Source organism: Notothenia rossii (assembly GCF_949606895.1).
Source record: "Notothenia rossii genome assembly, chromosome: 4".
NCBI lineage: Eukaryota > Metazoa > Chordata > Actinopteri > Perciformes > Nototheniidae > Notothenia > Notothenia rossii.
The window spans coordinates 24,439,978-24,455,778 of record NC_136902.1 but is presented as its reverse complement, the minus strand read 5'-3'; the positions used below and the strand labels follow the sequence as shown (position 1 = coordinate 24,455,778).

Below are 15,801 nucleotides of genomic sequence, written 5' to 3'. Positions count from 1 at the left end.
TGCGGAGCCCCTTGCTCTGCTCCACTGCAGATGTTTCCAGTTCTTTTTTTCCTCCTTCTGTTGAATCTTCCTCTTAATTGCCTTAACTCATTTGACTGAACGAGCCATAAAATGCAGATATGCGGAACAACAGATTGTTTGTTTATTAAAATACAATAGAGTAGGAGTAGAGCGTGATGGAGGTTAATACTGGAATGCTTTAACGCCAATGGAAGCCATGTTAAATACATTCCATTTCATTAGGAGCTTAAGCTTGACAGTTCATTATGTGCATGAAGCCTGACATAAAACGTTTACAAGTTTTCATTTTTCTCTGCAAACACATGTGTCAATTAAGATGTTGGACATGCACACATGAACAGATACACACTAATCCACACCCACCTTGCTGTGAGAAGGACTGCTCAAAGACACACTTGTAAAGACTGCGGAAAGAAGCGCTGAGGTCCTCGAAGTCCGAGAAACAGAGCGGCTTGTCCCGCGACTCGGGGACGGGCAAACCGTACTGGGGCTGGGGGGGAGGGGGGGGAGGCGGGTGTGCGGGCTGCTGGAGACTCAGGGACTGGGACGAAGGCTCCGAGTGGCTGCTCACCTTCAGAAATACAGACAGAGGGGAGAGAAAACAGACGGGCAGAGGTTTAGAAATACAAATCAATGAGGGTATTGGTTTGAGAAAAACACACATCAAACGCTGAATTCACATTGCAGTTCAAAGTGTAAATATGGCAGTCAGACCAGCATCAGCACTGCATCTAAAAAACACACCCCATGCACTTCAATGAGACCAATATGGCAACTGCGATCATATTATTGGAGTAAAAAAAATGCAACACCAAGAATGAAGCAACTTGTTTTGTGCACAGTCCTGGTACTTCTGGGGGTTTTAGCAGTTATTGTAACAGAAATACACACATTGTAATTAAATATGACGAGAGGCAGCTCTTTGTGCCTGTAGCCATCAGGCTGAACAATCAAGGGTTAACCATGTAACCCATCAAAAATAACCTGCACCTAACATTAATAATATTGGCACCCACTCTGGTACCTGCACATTTAAATATATATATTTACCATGCTAACAAATCTGTATGTACATTCACCGGATCAAAATGTAGCTCACGTTATTGTCATTTCTATTCATACTGTTAGTACATGTTTATTCTTATTTAATTTTTTCATATTTTATTGTACTGCCTGATTATATTCCATGTTTGCTATCTGTGTTTCTTTCTTATTCTGTTGCTGCTATGACAACTGCATTTCCCTATGGGGATCAATAAAGGTCCATCTTATGTTATCTTATTTTATTACACAAAAGTGTGGATATTAGGTACAGTGACTATGATAAGCAACTCTTACACTAGGTATAATAATGACAAACACCAAACAACCTAAAACCAACTGTTTGGGTAATGCATTAAAACAAATCAGCACAGGTTGAAACTGACTGACGGTGAGCTCACAACTCCTCCAACAGAGATTTACAACATTTAATGAACATCAACATATACTGTTTTTAAAATCCCTGAGAAACACTGGAATAATAATAATAGAGGAGGCTGTGGTGGCAGGGGTTAAACTGCTGAAGGCAGGTAGCGGCCCGGTAGCCTGGTATGCAGATTTAATGAGCGGAAAATGTTTATATGGACTGCCTGGTGTTGAGACAGGACAAGGACATATTCAGTAGGATTGGAAGATGAGACTATAACAACGTCTGTGCCTGTCTAAGCTAAATTGAGGCTCAAAATGATATATATTATACCAAATACAGTATATATAATAAAGATTGTAAGATTAATAGAACAATGATTACACGACAAATTGGCTGAGTTGTCAAATGTTGTCTCTGTTATATAAAACTGTGCAGAGTTTGGTATTTAAAAAGTCTCTTGAAGAGGCCTCTAAGCATTGCAGTGGGCTGCTGCCTGTTAGTCACTGCACAGGGCAGCACAATGTTCCTCGTAGGTGAAACTAAATTAAGAAACCTGAATTTCATTTGGAAGAGCTGCACTCTGAAATAGATAAAAGTTAGATTCAATAATGATCACATTTAGTTTCAAGAAATGCAATTTATTTTCCAATTGTGCCATTCAAATTAAAATGTTCCCATTAATTCTTCCTAGAAATCATTTTTTTATTCAGCATGATAAACATACCAAATTCAATTTCATGCAATTAAAAAGGAAATCTTTTTACTGGCACGGGTTTCTTTTCATATGAACACACAAAAACAAAATCCACTGCTTCAATTTTCCTTCTCATATTGTGAATGCAGCCTGTCGTCCTCTACCCTCAATCATCTCATCCCAGCTGTCATCCTCCTCACCATCCGCCCGGCAAACACAAGCAATTTGCTGTGAACAGTGTGCCTCCGCAAACTTAGCATGACACATCCTCCACACATCTACCTCCACCCAGCAATGGCCGCCTCTCCATCAGCTCTCTGTCTTTGAGGTCTCTGCCAGTGATGCCACCAGTAATCACGTCAGTTGAGGGGGGGTTCACCTGCAGCAGATAATGAGGCAGAACTAACCCTGATCCCCCCCCGTACCACACTGCAGATGAGGCCTGGAGCGAAGGAAGAGGAGGAGGAGGGGGTGGAGGAGGCGATCCAGGGAGGAGGAAAACAAAAGATGGCCTCTAGAAAAGAGAGGTTAACGAGATGAGATTGCGCTGACCTTTGCTAATGCAGGTGGGAGGTGAGCGGGGGAAAGTGATTGATGGTAAAAAGGTGAGCAGCTGTTACAAGGGAAAAATAATGAAGAGTTGGAGGTTTTTTCAGCGCTCCTGTAATTTCGGACCAAATGTTTGTGAGACTGGCCTTTGATATTGTATTTGGTTTAAAGGGACGGATGAAAACACATTGATAAAACACGACAAATGCAGCACAAGTTCTTCAGAAGTTCTCATAATTACATGAAAATAATACAAAATAAATGAATAGCCATAATGGGATTAAGCTGTTGCTGCAGCATTGATTAATATGGTCAAAAAAGGTTAAACAAAAGGATATACAAATACAAAAATAAGCTATTTTCGTGTATTCCCTTGGAGCATGAAAGTACATCAGGAGAAATTATAAATAACTGATGGTAGCACAAGACGAAAAACTTATTGTTCAGCAGCCAATTTGCATCTTAACATGGGTGACATTTTACATTTAAAGGTCAGATAACTATTTTTGTTTTTGTTGTTATATCAGCTGGTGATAATCATTTCTTGTTTCTATCAAATATGTTGTTTTAAATCTCTCAACATGTGACAGTTTAGTTCATGACAGAAGGTGTCAAATCAAGTTCCTCCTTCATAGAAAGACGACTTATCATCATGTCAGACACACACTGCTTGAGACTAAGTAATTTGAAGGACCTTGTCTCATAAAGGACGAGGGATCCTTTAAACAGCCAGTGTGAATCTTGCCAAATATGTCTCAGTGTATCAGTGAACTGCCAAGTCTGCATTTTACTTTACACCGGCCAAGACTGTAGGCACTCTACCAGACGACGAAATAGGACTGCCTTGATTCAAACAAACGTTGGGGTGAGTGAGTGAGAGAGGGTGAGTGACTTTTTCTAGTGGTCAAGCATCATTTATATGCATCAGAGATGATAAAGGGGAGCTGTCGAGACAAAGGGATGACTGGATGTTTCCTGTTGTTTTATTTGTGCTCTATGCAGCTACTTCTATCAAAGCAAAGCCGCATTCCCTAAAGGTTCAGAATTTAAATTGGCTGGTCGACCCTTAGGGGTGTTAGGGGCTGCTAACAGTATCGATAGTCATCTGCAAAACAAAAATTCAATTCACAAGCTAAATAATGCAAATGCCTTTGCATATAAAGCAACTGTGAAGAGGCAATATACACTTTTGCGATCGCAGTTGAAGCAAAAATACATGAAGTTTTGATAAAAATCTCTATGGGTTTTGTTCTGAGAGGTCAAATAAATCTCTATTTGGAAAACAGGGGGTTATATATTCATTCTTGTAACTACTCGTCTATTCATGCCATCTGCACACCTGAATGGATATTACACCAACATTAAAATGTCATCCAAGCACTGCAAAAGCCAACTGAAAATGTATTTGCTTGCAAAGACTGAGCATGAGACAGGAAATGAGCGTTTCAGCCGCTGGTTATCACTTCCTCAGCCCGCTCAGGGTACAGCAGACACCTTCTGTACTGACAGTGTCTGCACCGGTGACCCAACCCTCCAGATAATGACAGAATCAAGTGACCAGAAGAACATATAGTACACATTATTTGAAATGCTGCTGGTTTAAGATATAGCAATTCTCGATCTGTTTTTAATAGCAGGACTAAATGAAATGCTATTAACAAGAGTCTGAGGCAGCATCAGATCAGCTGTCTTCCCCGTGCAGAAGGACTTAAAGAAAAGAGAAATGAAGGAGCTCTCACTAGACTTTCACCTCAAATAAAGAAAAGGTCTTACTGGTGTGTAGCCGTGTACGTTGCTGCCGCTGCTGACGGCGGTTGTCAGGTTGTTGAGGTTGACGGACGCCATACTCTGCTCGGAGAGGCTGTTGCTCAGGCTGCCCAGACTCCCTGGACTCTCACTGCCCTCAGCCTCAGGGTTGTACAGTGCTACCTAAACACACACAAACAGGATCCATGTAAAAACAACATTAAGGAAATCCATGGGCCAAAATGTTGAAGCAATACCCCATATTAACTCTTTTAAAAGGCAGTTATTCATGAGTTTATTGCTCCTCTTTCCCCACTTTAGTACTCTCGCTTGTTTTGTCCCCTTGTAAATCCAGTCTGAAGTGAACACTGTCCACCTCAACACGTTACCTACGCACCATTAACTTATGGGACAACTCGTGAGGAAATATGGAAATTAAAGTGCTGGTATATAAAAAGTGGTCCTGCTGCTACAAAACATCACAGAATGTAAACTAATGATGATTTTCTTTTCTTCCCTGAACATGGTGATTATGATTAAATGTCATGACCCAGAAACCACTAGGTCACTTCAGAAATTACTTTATTGTCTGAGAGTTTGGCACCGATGGAGACACGAGTTGCGCTTCAGAGGAAGTGTACTGTGTATTATCTTGTGGTGACAGATCACAAAGCCTTTAAAAGAAATGCCTCAGGATTATGTTGAATCATGTTTCTCTTGTTTTGTTTGAATGTCAGTACTTATGAAGCAGAGCGCCAGTGTTACCTCCAGGCTATATTTAATTGTACAGACACAAGTGAAATTATAGCCTTCGGGTGAGACAACAGTAAAGGATCTCTGGGGTGGTGCTCTACCCTGTAGAGCATCTTAGCTGTAGCTGAAAACAAAGAAGTATTTTCCTTAAATGTTAATCCTGAACCTTTTTTTGTTCTGGTGTATTTGGTGACATCGCAGTGAACCTTATTCTCATTCTTGCTGTGTTACTGCACTAACAAGAAAATAATTGTGTGTTTTACTTTGAACATGCATAAGGAAAGAAAAGGGAAACTGGCAATGACCATTCACCTTTGAAATTGTTTTTTTCTTCTTAGACTTTCAGTTACTGCAAATTAACAAACTCAAGTAAAAAGATCTCTGAAAGTAATTAATGACTAGAACAACCCTCAAGGTAAATATATCTGTTATTCTAAGCTCTTGAATCATCTTATAGGAATGTATTTTTCAAAAGCACAGGCCCTCTCCAAAGCAAACTGAATATAGTGAGCCAATGTGTGAGTGAAGCACCGAAGCACTGCTGTGCCTGCAGGACACCGCCTGTCTGGATGTGGGTGGAAATCATTGACGTTGGCATCAGCATCATTACCATCAAGGTCCTCCTCTCCCTGCTCTGAATCATTTGTTCAAAAATGTATGGTGACGACTAAGACGAGTCAAGTTTTAACCCTCCCTTGAGAAAAAACGGAATTACTTTAGAACAACAGGTTTCTTGTTGTGTGACACACCAAACTGTACGGGGGAAACATTAACTTGATGCTGATTTCCTCCGCTGTTTAGGATTTTGTCGTCACATTTTTAAGACGTTTTACGCCGGTTGAACTAAGAAAACTGGAGAAACTTTAACAGAGTTTCTTATGTTTAAAACAGTGGTTCTCAAAGTGGGGGGCGCAGAGGCATGCCAGGGGGAGCGCGAGAGACCAGGACGAAAAATGGTTATGAAAAAAAATAAATAATAAGATTTAAAAAAAAAAAGAATCATAAATTGAAAAATTATTGATTCGAAAATAATATGATGCAGTACAGTACTTTTACGTATGTGTCTCTGTGTTTCATTAAAGCTTGGCTGTGTGTGTGTGTGTGTGTGTGTGTGTGTGTGTGTGTGTGTGTGTGTGTGTGTGTGTGTGTGTGTGTGTGTGTGTGTGTGTGTGTGTGGAACGAGCCATTTTGTGTGCGCGAGCGAGAGAGAGCGCACCGGTACCGGAGATCGTTGTTGTTGGCTTCTGGTGCTAGCCAGCTACGCTAACGGATTTAGTGATCTAAAGGACTCTCTCAGTGTTATCTCAGTGGGTCTCAAACGTTTTGGTCACCATTTATGTAAACAATTATTTCCGAGGCACACGTTTATATGATCATTATAGTTATAAAAAAATAAGAGAATAAATGAAAAACATGTATGAAATACTATATGACAGTAAAAAAAGAATAAAGTTTAAAAGGGTGATTTGTAAAATATCCATAAAGAAAAAGCAAATCTGTTTACAGTTCTGTTTCATATAGGTGTTGAGAGAGGTATCCATAGAGCTCTTCATTTTGCTCTCAAAGTGCACCAGATTGATGCTTTTAACTTCAATATTTAAAAATAAATCTTCCCGGGGGAGCAACCCCCCAGAACCCCCTATGTAAGGTCCACACACCACCTATAAAAATAGCACTTTACCCCTGCTTACACCTATATCCCGTGAGCTGATTATCGAGCCTTCATTGTAACAGTTGCGGGTACGTTGTGTATATGCGTGGGGATTGTTGCAGTAGAAAATTCCACTGTAGCGACCGGTACATTAATGGGAAACCCTAAATGTTTGAGCACCCTCTATGAAACGTCAAGCTACCCCACAGCACCCCCAAAATAAATATCTGGCGCCGCCACTGAGCATGACTATTTGTGTTGGGGGGGCCTGACTTTTTTTTTTCCCCAAAGGGGGGGCCTGACAGAAAAAGTTTGAGAACCACTGGTTTAAAATGTTGTTCAAACTATGTTGGTGAAAAATGTGTTGATACCAGCTATGTGTTTGGGTTCATAACTGTGTATGTAGGTAACTTAATCCACAGCACTTCAGTGGCTAGTTTGGCTGAAGTAGTAGTTATAATAGTAACTGAATAGTTGGCCTATTATATCAATCTATTAAAGGTGGGGTAGGTCATTTTGGAGAAACCAGCTCGAGTGCGCTAGAATTTGAAAATACACAACCGGAAAAAATCTGCCTCTTCCTTACAGAGCCCCTCCTCCAACACACACGAACATGACCAATGAGGGCAAGAGATACGTTTGTGCACAGATGGAAGGCTGACAGGCAGGTAGGCCATCCAGTTATTTTAGCCGTGCCGGCTAAAAAGATTGGTCGTGCTTTTTAGAGCGCCACGGCTTCCACAGACGATTTTTTTTTTATTAATGGATTTATTGTCAAAGCACTTAAGATATTCATTGCTATCGGGATGTTAAGAGCATTCCATGGAATATAACAAAAAGTGCTTCTGAAATAAATTACATAACCCACCTTTAACTATGTATCACTTGAAAGTTTGATGTAAAGAGTTTAAGAAATATCAAAATAATTGACAAATACCTACTACTATCCAAGTGTCCACATTATCACAGAACAGGAACAAAACAGTAAATACTATTTTTAGTGGATTCATTATGATACATTGGTTGAAAAATTACATTAAGTAAATACAATTGTGTGTATATATCATTTTGTATAATATTGTTGAATTACCAATTGAATTGTTAATTGAAATGTTAATAATCTGTGATAAAAGTGTTGCGTATTGACAACTGCTGGGAAGTATGAGTCAAGACATGTGAAAAGAGCAGAATGGAAAACTGGAATAAGTTGTCAAGTCCCGACCTTAACACCACGTCCAGACCAAACACGCAAGAGTTATGTGAGCTGCTGCTGTGGGACAAATGTGTCTTTGGTTGGGGTCACACATAGAGGTCACGTACCACACATAGTCATTCTGAGAGTGTGTGTGGCCGATCAGACAGTGGTCAGAGGTCCCAGCCGCCGCTTGATCTCTGACCCTCAAACCGACAGTCACACCCAGCTTGTGTGTGCGTGCGTGTGTGTGTGTGTGTGTGTGTGTGTGTGTGTGTGTGTGTGTGTGTGTGTGTGTGTGTGTGTGTGTGTGTGTGTGTGTGTGTGTGTGTGTGTGTGTGTGTGTGTGTGTGTGTGTGGCGTGTGTGTGTGACGTGTGTCATTGCATAAGGTTGTGTGTGAAATTGATTGTAAAAAAGAAAAAAACTGAGACATTTTTGCTGCTGCTCTCTTTCCAATGCGCTCATTTCCAGTTAGTAATAATTATAGCCTTCGACACATTCTTCTCAGCTTCAAGTACAAATGACTATCTTCTTGAATGATTAATTTGTTAAAAATCAGAATTACACATCATTGAGAAATGAATATTCATTACTTAGCGTCATCTTTCTGAGCTTTTTCATCTATTTTTAAAGTTCTGTATGTGATATTCAATCAATCAATCAATGTTTATTTATATAGCCCAATATCACAAATGTTACATTTGTCTCAGTGGACTTCACAGTTTCTACAGAATATCAGTGTGACAATACGACACCCTCTGTCCTTAGACCCTCACATCGTACAAGGAAAAACTTCCAGAGAAAACCCACAGTTTAAAGGGAAAAATGGGAGAAACCTCGGGGAGAGCAACAGAGGAGGGATCCCTCTCCCAGGACGGACAGATGTGCAATAGATGCCGTTTGTAAATCGAAGAGATAATACATATTGAATCAATCAGCATGCCAACAACGTAACACTTACAGAGTTGCCGTGCCGTACCTTGTTGGTGACAGCGTTAATGGCCAGAGTGGGGGACGCCCCCCCCGACATAATGCAGTCCATCCTCAGAGACTCTGACTCCAGGCTGTATGGAGTCGATGCCTGCAGGTAGAGGACAGAGGACTGAAGACAAGGGTGGACACACCAAATTATGGATCACCAACAGTAGGACTTTTCATTTTGAAGTAGAAAAGAGCAGGTGTGAACAACCCAAGAATGTAAAAGTAAGGAAGAAGAGTATTACAATTTCAGTCGACATGAATCTGTGCACAACTACTTCTTCTGTAATAAAAGCAGAAGGAATACGAGATTTCACAGATTGGTTATATGCAGTGTTCAGTGACAATAAAAGGGAGGAAGCCAATTTAATATGACAAGGTTATGAGAAATTACTGAACGCTCCAAGTTCATGATTCTGCACTGAGCCTCCTGAATCAGCGCCGCCCCTCAGGCTACAACTACGTGAACTAGTCGAGGCGCACTTCATTTAAATTGCCAGACACTAAAACAGCATGAAAAGTGGACACATCACTTGCACTTGATAAGAAATCAACCCATCCCCATGCATTATTCAAGTATCAAATGTATTCAGCAGCAGTTTATTTGCTGCTGTCCTCATATAGAGCTAAAGTCGGGTTAACTCAGTGTGGGGATACGAGGAACTATTCAAAGATCGATGAGGGGCTAAAATGAAGGTCGCAGAATGGGGGGAAAATAGCAATAAGGACAGTATTTTTTCTCCATGTCTGACTCCTTTCAGGGTTCAAGACGGCTTGCCTGCCTTTCCCAAACTGCTTACAGTAAGAGGATTGGTTGGTAACAATGCAATCTTTAATTTATGATAAACTCCCAGTGAAACGGGTTGTCGGTTCCCTGGTGGAGGCACTTAAAAAGAAGACAACAGAGAGGTGAGCAGAGGAGTGAGGAAGGCTTGTGGAAGAAGGGGAGAGAAAGGGAAGAATAGGTAGAGATAATTGAGTGTTGACGGACAGGCAGACAGAGAGGCATACAGGAAATGAAAGGGAGTGATTATGCTGAGGGCACCGGAGACGCAGCTACTAAACTAAGTGTACGCTGGCTGTCTACACATTTACACAATGCATTTATGCAGCCGACGTTTAGCCCCGCTGCCAACTTCAAATCTTTTCAATTGCACAGCCCCTGTCATCAGGAGACTTGAAAGACTTCGACTGTGTAGCCTAGGTGCAACAAAACCCCAATGAAAACACAAGTGCATATTGAGCCTACCTTTCTTTTTTTTTCTGTTTCACGGAAGCACTGCCATAAATCTTAGCACTAAAAACCTCCCTGTTTCTCCTTAGCCCATGTGACAGCCCACAGTGAGTCTGCCAGCAGTGCAAGTGAGGCGTAAGAAAAGGGGTCGAAGGGCCCATCCATGTAAGACGAGATGACAAGGCTCTGAATTAATTAATGTTTGTAATAAAAATAAAAAAAATGGTGAAGAAAATATGTCTAACGGCAGCCCCGGGGCCTTCTGTGGTAATTAACTGGAACACAAGCCTAGCATACCCTTCCTCCTCCCCCTCTTACTTCTTCCCTTCCTCCCCCCTGATTTTCCCTCTCTGCTCGCTCTACCTTGATTTCCTTCTCTTTCTTCTGTTTTTTTTCCTTTACGCTTCTTCCTATTGTTCCCCTTTTTCTATCCTCCCCCTTTTCTCTCGCTTTTACCTCAATTCTTCCTCCAATGAGCAACTGTGATTGTGCACTTTGCCGCTCCACGCCTGCCTGCGTTCCCTGGAGAAGAGAAGGCGGCTAAAGCAGCGGTACAGGCAGAGAGGGAGAGACAGAGGAGAGAGTGGCAGACAAACAGACGCACAGAAAGATAATGATCAAGATACACAAACAGTGACGGAGACGCAGGAGGAGAAAAGAGGGAGAAATGACCAGCTGTGCTGCACCATGATGAAAGACTCTGCAGGTTTTTAATGCATCAACCAACAGTTATGTGTACATTCAGAAGAAACCTCAGTGGGTTATCAGCTGGATACATAGAGTGTAAGAACAGGAGGCTCTCTGCCTGCTGGAATTAAAACTCCCATTTGAATAAGTTGCTCGACCTTGGCTGAAGAAGGGCGTCGTGTTACATAAATCCTGCTGTTAATATCGGATATTATCAATCGCTATCACTTAGCATTTTCTGCAGATCATGAAAACATTGCAGGTGAAATGTTCTAAATCCTAAAGCTTCATTAACATGTTATAGAGAAGATTGAATCAAAGTCTTGATGTGCTGCTAACCAGCTGCACCATTTCTTCTTTTTTGTTTAATCAATGATATTTAATGCCGTGATACAATTGTCTAAATTCATAATAACCAGCACCTACTATCTTTCTCATGTGAAATATTTTGACGGAATATCATTTGAATGTTACATTTCTTTCTCACACTTTGCACTAATGTTATCAATTAAATGAGAAATTTAAATTCCAATACATTTGACAAGTATTTAGTTCACATAGATAGAAGCTTCCAAAACAAACATAACCATGTGTTTGATGTTATATTTATTCATCAAATTACCAAAAAACATGCTTTATCGTAATGGATGGTGTTATCAGTATAATTAATCTAATATAGATTGGTGCACATACTGTATCATGCAGATGGAGACAGAGGTGAAGCAGGAGCTGCAACAAACCATGGAGCTCACTGCTTTGTGTTGCTGATTGGAAGTGCATTCTGCCGGGTTACAAACATTCATAGCCTCGACTGCTGTCAATCAAAGCCTCGACTGCTGTCAATCAATCTACCAAAACCCATTTTCCTTCCTACTTCTGTGTGTTATCATCTGTTCTGTTGTTCCTGTTGTTTCTGTGGAATAGTAAAAACTGGAAATCGAAGAGCCACAGATTTAACTTCTATATCCAAAACATGATCATGATCTTGTCAAAGTGGCTATCTTATGGCATGTGATAAAGAAATTGGCACATGTGCTGGATGTGGGTTTTTTCTATCAGACACAGGCACGTTTTCTAGCTTTCTCCAGTGGGAGAGGTCCAGTAATAAGCAGGTCAATATCAATCTCAAGGCACAAAGCAAGCCTGATGTCAAAGATAACCCCCTCCATTCAAACCAGCCAAAATTGGTATATAAGATATAATAGAATGACAATTACAGAATCCTATTCAAACTCTGACCAAATTGTTTTCGGGTATGATAGACAACTGAGGACCTGCGAAACAAGCACATTGTGCAGCAAGTGGGATGCATTTGTAGCAAAGACAGGCAGGAAGCTGTAGATGATATGTTGTTCCTTTTGAGTTTTTTTCTTGGTACCGCTGATAAAACATAATCCCAAACAATCTTTTAACCTTGATGCAGAATCACCATGTGCAAGAAACGACTCAAAATGTGTAATCGAGCCAAACAGAATCAAGAGCTTGGATATTGACTCTTTACATTACATCTTTACATGCGCCGTTGCCTGCTGGTGTGTCCTGTTAACAATGAAAGCATGGAAAAGGAAAAAGATTGGAGGTCTATTAAATTAACTTCTGTTTTACTTTTCCCACTTCCACTTTTATATTAATGCAGGCTCAGGCACGGTTATGAACTCTGACCCTTGAAACTTTCTCTCAGTTTGTCCGCCAGAGAAATGTATGGTCAAATGAAGTAATCTCGATTTCATTTTGTTTCAACACCAACATATCTGTAGCATCTCCAGTGAGCTGAGCAGCTCTTTCTCAATTTATATTTGTTCTGATCCCTGATGTAGCCTTCTTAAACGGCTACATCATGTGACACAGTTTCTTCCCCTCCGCTACCGGCCTCTTAAACAAGGCCCGGCCCCCCCCTCTGACACTTTACCTCAGCCACAACGTAGACTCTACGCATTACATTAATGCACACAATGTTCAAATACTGCTTACTGAACATATTTTATATTCTATAATTCACTGCATTGTATTTTGCCTTTAAATTACTGCTTTATTTTATTGCCATCTAACTATATATTATTATAGAGTCCTTAAAAAAAAATTATTTTATATTTTATGTATGCACCATGACATCAAGTCAAATTCCTCGTATGTGTGAACCTACCTGGCAATAAAGCCGTTTTTGATTCTGATGACAGTGAGCTTCAACTGGTATGAAGATATTTAATGGCAGCCGAAACAGGTTACAAATAACAAATAACTTAAAGTTTAAGGTATGGTTAGTACTCACCCTTTCTCCGGAGCGCGGCCTCTTTTTCGGCCTGCTGGGTACCGAGTCTTCTTTAGGGTTGGTGTCTATAGCCCAGTAGGAACCCTGGAGTGCAACCCAATAAAACAAGGAGTTAAGATCTTGGTGTATTTATTTCCCGCTTTGGATTGCTCTGTTCGTTTAGGTAAACTTTCATATTGTTAGCCTTTAACAAACAATTTAAGCCAACCAACAACAGCCAAAACAAGGCACTGGTTGCATTTAAACATAACATTACATTACATGTCATTTGTTAGACGCTTTTATCCAAAGCGACTTACAGTACATACATTCAGTACTGTGGACAATCCCCGCAGGAACAATTTGGGGTGAAGTGTCTTGCCCAGGGACACGACAACATGCTGACTGCAGTTGGACTCAAACTTGCTACCCACTGATTCAAAGTCCAGCACTCTAGCCACTGAGCCACAGCCAACCATAAAACAAAAAAACATTTAGTTACCTCAAAGGATTTTAATTTCCTTAGAAGAAATGAAACAGACGGTTACATTTCATGTCAATATGAAGCCCCAGATATTTGTGTGAGGAAGCCATTTCAAATTGTTACTCTGAATAGTGCGCTGTGCTGTCATTAAGTTTAATTGTACTTAATATAATACATATTTGTTAGGGTGGTACAATTCAACACATATATGGTTTTGTCAGTCCATTTTCCCCCCATTTGTTTCAGATGCATCTCCACCTATAGTGGATACCATCTAGGGGTGCCCACACTTTTTTGGCTGGTGAGCTACTTTTGAAATGACCAGCTAACCGAGGTCTACCAACCAAAAATAAAATCCCAAATTGCAAGGGTTGCTGAATAACACGTTTTATTTTTACATGGGATAACTACAATAGGGCTGCAACAAACGACTAATTTGATTATCGATTAATCTATAGATTAATGAAACGATTAATCGACTATTCGGACTACTGCTGTGTGCCTTGCACAATTTCTCAAACGCTCTTATTTAGCCATCAACTTTTAGATTTAGTTTGAGGTTGTTTTAGGCATGTGGAAACTAACAATGAAGACAATAAAGATGAATACTTGATTCAAAAATACATATATTATTAAATTAACTGAACAAATTGTGAACAAAATTAACATTGCTTTTTATTTGAATTAAATAAATAATATTTCACATCAAAAGAAACAAGAATGTTTTAACAAATCGTATTAAATAATGTGATGACAGAACTGTAAACAGAATAGCTGAAACTTTAACAAAATAAATAACTCAGTTACCTCTAATCATTAACCCATGTTTGTATAATGTAGTTAACTCCGTGTGTTGCTGCTAGCATACATAACACCTGACGTGGAAACGTTACTCGTGGATGGGGCTACAGAGCTACGAGAAAGACAGTCGAACCCGGTGCATTCCTCCGTCTGAATGTGGTGCACTTTTGCTAAATGTTTAGACAAATTGCTCGTGTTACCTCCCTTACATGCTAAACACTTTTGGTGACGAGCATTGTCCACCTCAAGACGGGTAACATGTAACCACACCTTGGAGCGGTTCTCTCCACCATCTCCTCCGTGTGTTGCTGCATGTAGCAGCTGCGTGTGTGTAAACTGCCCCGCCCCCTTGCAAACAGACGGGGGAGAGAGAGATCTCTTCTGGATTGGAAAGATAGAAAATACACCGACCATAGACGCATTTGTTTGTCTTTTTGCATGTTAGAAACGAGTTGGCGACACTAAGACAAAGAGATAATGTTTGTGTAGCAATAATACATGACCTTTCTCTTTATCAACTTGCTACTCGGAGGGAAGTCGCTGTCATATGCCTTGTGAACACTCCGATAATGCCTCTCCACGTTACCTTTCTTTGGCAGAGCGACGCTTGCTTTACAAATAAGGCAAATAACCTTTGAATGTGACATCACAAAAAAAGATTCTCCCTCCCATTCTGTGCGGAAGTGGTATGTCTTTAGCTTTTTGCTCGTTCCCGCACTCATTTTGTTGTTTGTCTCTCCCGGCACTTGACTGATTTTGTATCGCTTTGCATTCTGGGTTAACAGACTGGAAAGCAATAGGTCGCTTTTTCTGTCAATCAAGTAAACTCCTGAATTAAGTGGCAGGGAGGCCAAGGGAGGAGGAATCAAAAGCTGTTTTGTCTATTTTAACGGAGCTGGATTTTTTTTTTTTTATGAATGACTCTCGATCTACCAGCATTGCCCCCGGTCGACGTACTGGGCACCTCTGTGTCTCTCTTCCCTACTTTTTCTCAGTGAAGCTGTTCAGCCCCTCTGATGGGAAACAAGCGGCACTAAACAGAAGAAAAGCAATGGATGGATCTCCGCTGTAGCTGATAAGACCAATGTATGTGTTGTTATACCAGCTCTGTATCCAATCAGTTTTCTCTGGGTTTAGTTTCCTGTGGTGCATGCTCCTGCTTCCTTTCCCCCAAAAGTCCACTGCAATCCCTTTGATACCCAATGCTGAAACACAGCACACTCCAAAAGGAGTGTCACAGGGAAGTATAAGGCTGCAGACAGAATTCAGGAGGTTCAGGTAGACCACACACACACACACACACACACCTCATCTATGAACATCTATCCCCCCCTCCGCTCCCCCATGCTC

General features: G+C 40.7%; 1 protein-coding gene across 10 annotated transcripts in view; it reads right to left on the bottom strand.

Moving 5' to 3' along the window:
* The window catches only part of LOC307035106 (forkhead box protein J3-like), a 52,957-nt gene that overhangs the window by 9,916 nt on the left and 27,240 nt on the right, over positions 1 to 15,801 (bottom strand). For 5 of the 10 annotated variants that reach the window (XM_079674109.1, XM_079674106.1, XM_079674111.1 and 2 more), the window contains 4 exons: positions 13,188 to 13,271; positions 8,981 to 9,100; positions 4,449 to 4,604; positions 385 to 592 (listed from right to left, as the gene is read on the bottom strand). In XM_079674109.1, coding sequence (XP_079530235.1) covers positions 385 to 592; positions 4,449 to 4,604; positions 8,981 to 9,100; positions 13,188 to 13,271 — 568 coding nt within the window. Of the gene's footprint in view, positions 1 to 384; positions 593 to 4,448; positions 4,605 to 8,980; positions 9,101 to 13,187; positions 13,272 to 15,083; positions 15,500 to 15,801 lie in introns of those variants that run through there. The other 5 variants (XM_079674110.1, XM_079674113.1, XM_079674114.1 and 2 more) reach the window with 3 other exon arrangements.